At 52.7% G+C, this 4864-nt stretch overlaps 1 protein-coding gene across 1 annotated transcript; it reads right to left on the bottom strand.

The window, feature by feature from the left end:
* Positions 1-2061: 2061 nt before the first annotated feature.
* On the bottom strand, positions 2062-4161 carry LOC119341200 (nuclease SbcCD subunit C-like). Its single transcript, XM_037613068.1, has 2 exons — positions 3257-4161; positions 2062-3170 (listed from the first exon to the last, which is right to left on the bottom strand). The coding sequence occupies exons 1-2, from the start codon at positions 4101-4103 to the stop codon at positions 2239-2241; spliced, it is 1779 nt and encodes a 592-aa protein (XP_037468965.1). The 5' UTR covers positions 4104-4161; the 3' UTR covers positions 2062-2238.
* Between the last annotated feature and the right edge of the window lie 703 nt (positions 4162-4864).

Raw genomic sequence — 4864 nt, 5'->3', positions numbered from 1 at the left:
CACCGTCGTCCGGCCAGTGTCTGACACTGATGCACTCCTATCAGGGCATGAGCAATGGTAGCACTAGAATGGTGTGGTTTTAAGTTGTTCACATAGTTAAAGTTATATGAAGCTATTGGTTTGTACCACACTCATTCAAAGCAAGCTACTCCCTGTGATATCATCATCTTTTGTTCTTTTTCTCTTTACCCTCTCTTCCAGCACCTGCCACCTCCCCTCCCTGTGAGAAATCCTTCTCTCTCTTACCTTTTTCAGCTGGGGATGCAGCCTCCTCTGCAGGATCCCACTTTGGTTTTGAGGCTATAGCTTTTATGCCAACGCATCATCCGAGCTGAGTTGGCACATGGGGCATCACCCTTGAGGCAGCGCATTGGCCATGCCCTCATGGGCTTCATTGGGGAAAATCCCCCTTGCTCGACCCGATGAAGTCCACGATGTGTGAGACTCGGAGTTCTTGGTTTGTCCGGCATGAGCTCTTCATCTTTTTTTTTTGCAAAAAAACTTTCAATCTATTCATCTTCAATCATGGCAGTACAACGAATACCAGAAATAAAAATTACATGCAGATTCGTAGACCATCTAGCGACGACTACAAGCACCGAAGCGAGCCGAAGGCGCGCCACCGTCATCGCTCCTCCATCGCTGGAGCCGGGCACAACTTGTTGTAGTAGACAGTCGGGAAGTCGTCGTGCTAAGGCCACATAGGACCAGCACCCTAGAACAGCAACCGTCGCCAATGAAAAATAACGTAGATCGGAAGGATCCAAACCGAAGACACACGAACGTAGACGAACAACGACGAGATCCGAGCAAATCCACCAAAGATAGATCTGCCGGAGACACACCTCCACAAGCCCACCAACGATGCTAGACGTACCGCCGGAACGGGGGCTAGGCGGGGAGACCTTTATTTCATCTTCAGGGAGCCGCCGCCGTCTCACCTTCCTGAATAGAACACAAACCCTAACAAGATTGGAAAAAACGACTAAAAACGAAGCCCTCCCGCCGGCCCTTGCCAGGATCCACCGCGCCTCCATGGCCCTAGGGCCACCGGAGACGAGGCAGACCTGCGCCGGCGCCGGTGAGAGGCACGAACCCTAACTTTTTTTTCTTGAAGGAGGAGGAGGAGTTTTGGCCGAAAGATAAACCTAATTTCATTAGCTAAATGACGGAGGATCTTTGTGCAACGTTCCTAATTTCATCTGATACGAACCGCGATCCGTGGCCGAGTTCCTCGACTCAGCCAACCCAGATTCATAGTTTGCTCCGTAGCGAAGCAAATCAATTTATTGAGCTTGGAATATGGAAATAATAATTATTGTTATTTATACAGTTGCAATGCACAAGCTTTTTGGCTAGTTAACTAAAATCATGGTGTGGCTTAATATCACGAAGTAACTACATCCACCGATGGACGTGGACCTTGAGCTTGGAACACGAAAATCACGAAGTAACGGTTGTTGCGATCGAAAATGCCCTTCTCAGCTCAAACTCACATTAGGCCGGCATGCAAACTTTAAGAATGTTTTGAATGCTTGCAAAATTTTATCATGAAAAGCAAACCAATACTCAAAAATCCTTTTGAAAATAACATTTTTGAGCATCGATTTGGTTTTGTTCGCAGTCTTCCACGAATGTCATTCCATGATGACACTTTATAGGCAATCAAAATATTCGTCAATATTTGGTTTAAAAAATCAGATTTTTTTGATTTTTTTTATCATTTTTTTGGTTTCACTGTTCGCTGAGCTCGTATGAGCTTGAGCTCAGAAAACCCGTGTCCAATGTTATTTTGGAATGCCCTTCTCGGCAGAGCTCACGTTAGGCCGGTATGCAGACTTTTAGAATGTTCTTAATGTTCGCAAAGTTTCGTCATGAAAAGAAAATCAAGACTCAAAAATGCTTCTGAAAATAACAATTTTTTACATCCATGATGAAACTTTACAAGCAGTCAAAATATTTGACGATGTTTGCGAAAATAATTCAGAATTTTTTTGAATTTTTAATAATTCGTTTGGTTTTACTGTTCTTCGTATGAGCTTGAGATCAGATAATCCGCGTGCAATGTTGTACTCGGGAAACTGCGGCAACCAAAAACAGAGTGGATCACCACTTCACCAGGATAGAGGAACAGAGCGCATAGAGTGGATCAGGCAAAGATTTGTTTATGATCTCCAGCGATGAACCGAGCCTAGAGAAGGTTTTAAATTCCAAAAACCCATCGACAAGGTACCGTACTCAGGCGGCACGGCCGGCCGGAGCGTGACGACCTCGCCAGCGCTTGTATCCCTCCAGGGCGTCCTCCGCGCGCTGCCGCACATGCTCCTCGGAGGCTAGGAGCTGCTGAACCGCTGCCGCCTTGGCGCTATCCAGCTCCGCCTCCACGGCGGCAAGCTTGGCCTTCACCTTCGCCAGCTCAGTCTCAGCGGCGCGCTTCGCGGCAGTGAGCACGGCATTGGCCTGCACCAACTCCGCCTCCATGGATCGCTTTGTAGCGGCGAGCTCGGCATTCGTCTTCAGCACCTCCTCCCGAGCCGCGGCGAGCTCGGCCTTCGTCTTCACCGCCTCCGCCCGAGCCGCCGCGAGCTCGGCTTTCGTCTTCACCGCGTCCGCCCGAGCCGCGGCGAGCTCGGCCTTCGTCTTCACCGCCTCCGCCAGAGACGCGGAGAGCTCGGCCTTCGTCTTCACCACCTCCCCCTCCACCGCCGTGAGCTCGGCTTTGGTCGTCTCCAGCTCCGTTCGCACCGCGGCGAGCTCAGATGTGGCCTTCTCCCGCTCCGCGTCCGGCGCTCTCTTTGCCGCGGCGAGCTCATTCTTCGCCTCCTCCAGCTGCTCCCGCAGCGCGGCGGCCTCTCGCTCCCTGGCCACCAGCTTCTCCTCCACCTGCCGGAACGCTGAGTCGTCGGAAGGCTCGTTCGCCGCGAACGCGCGCTCCAGCTGCTGCGCGACGGCTCCCTGCAGCAGCTCCGTGTGTCCGTCGTGCCTGCTGGGGAAGTGCTGTGACGGTGGCGAGTGCACGCTGGACAGCACTGAAAGAGGTGGCGAGTGTCCGACGTTCTCCCCGCCGTTGGCTTCCTCCCAAGTCCTCTTCTTCGCCAACGCCGACGCTTGCGCGGCCGCCTTCTCCGCCAGCAGAACCTTCATCATGTCGTAGACAGAGGGATCCATACCTAGCTAGCACAAAACAGCAATTTCAGGGCTCGATGAAACAGGGGAATCAGATCAGAGGGATTTCGATGTTCAGAACTTCAGTTACCTATGGAACAGGATGTAGTACGAGTTGAAGAAGGCGGCGGCGGCGCCGGGGTCCGCGGGGATCCTGTGGTTATCACGGCGGCAGAGACGGCGGGGTAGCTGTTGCGGAGACGGCGCCGGCGCCGGCGTTGTGGGCACGTAGCAGGGAGCAGGTTCCTAAGATCAACAGCGGCGCCAATGTGGGCACTTAGCAGCTTCACCATCGATTTGCTTTCCTCAACGGTGAGCGCCGGGTTTGTGAAGGAGCCCTTGGACGGCTGACCCCACTCCACCGCGCAATGCCACGGCTCCGGCGACGAGAGGAAGAAGAAGTCGTATTTCCAGCCCATGATGGATTTGGACCCCCGGTTCGGCATCCCCGTGAAGCGCAAGCAGGAGCTGTCGCGTATGGGCCCGAGACAGTACCACCCTTTCTTGTGCTTCCGGTCGATGCCGGACAGGTAGAAGAAGCGCAGGAATACGGCGAGCGACGGAGGCACGCCGGCGGAGTGGCAGATCGCCAGGAATCCCTCCATGACGCGCCACCCGTTGGGCGTGAGCTGGGCCGGCGCGATGCCGAAGTGGGCGAGCGCCTCGCGGAAGAAGCCGTGCAGCGGGAAGCGCAACCCTGCCTCCAGAGCGCGCGCGTAGACGCAGATGGACCCCGGTGGCGGCGTCGAGTTCGCGCGCAGGTCGCCGGCGGGTCGCGCGGTGTACTGATCCTTGGGTACGCCGTACTTGTCGCAGAGTGCGTCCACCTCGTCCTGCGTGCGCAGGGACGAGGCGAAGCCCTCGACAGCCGTGTCCCTCGACGGCACGGTGGCAGTGGCGACGCCGTGGCCTGAGACGGCGGCGGAGGAGGAAGGCATGGTGCGTGCTGGTGCACCTGCCAGCCGGCACCGTCTCCTCCTTCACTGCTCTGCCCTGTTCTGACCTGCAGTTCACAGTGCAGACGAACCGCAGTGATCCCTTTTGTATTCTTTCGGCCTTGAGGCCTGTTCCGGCTGGGCCACAAAGAAAGCGTGAGACAAACCGAAAGTGCTCTTTTGATCCGGACTCACATGCTCCATAGTAAACAGTAAAAGTAGTAAAAAAAATCTGAATTTGGATTGTGATGAACATTGATTAAAGTTTTAACATCCTACAAATTTTCATTATGAAATAACGTTCATGGAGGTTTGTACATGAAAACAAAATCAATACTCCAAAATACTTCCAATATAGTCTTTTCGAAGCATCGATTTTTTTTTTCATTTGCCTATACCTACACGAATATCATTTCATCACAAAAATTTGCAGTCAGCTAAAACTTTCACGGCGCTGCTATACACACGACAGGGTGCAGCCGAACTTTGGACGATCCTATCGATCCAACCGTGCATGCATGGGACAAGGTGGAGCGCATCCGCTGGATCCAAGCATCGTTCACTCATCGTACGTGCAATGAGCATCGACTGCATAGTAGTTCGGAAACTTTCATCAATGTTTATCATAAAAATAATCAGATTTTCTACTATTTGCTCGGATTTTAGTGTTCATCAGGGAGCATGTGAGCTCGGGTTCAATAGTCCGTATCCGAGACAGACTTTGATTTTCCATTTCCTCTCTTTACTTGCTTCTTATTGCTCGT

This window comes from Triticum dicoccoides, chromosome 7B, assembly GCF_002162155.2.
Source record: "Triticum dicoccoides isolate Atlit2015 ecotype Zavitan chromosome 7B, WEW_v2.0, whole genome shotgun sequence".
Taxonomy (NCBI): Eukaryota; Viridiplantae; Streptophyta; class Magnoliopsida; order Poales; family Poaceae; genus Triticum; species Triticum dicoccoides.
Note: the sequence above shows the minus strand (reverse complement) of the source record. Positions and strands in the feature narration are given on the sequence as shown.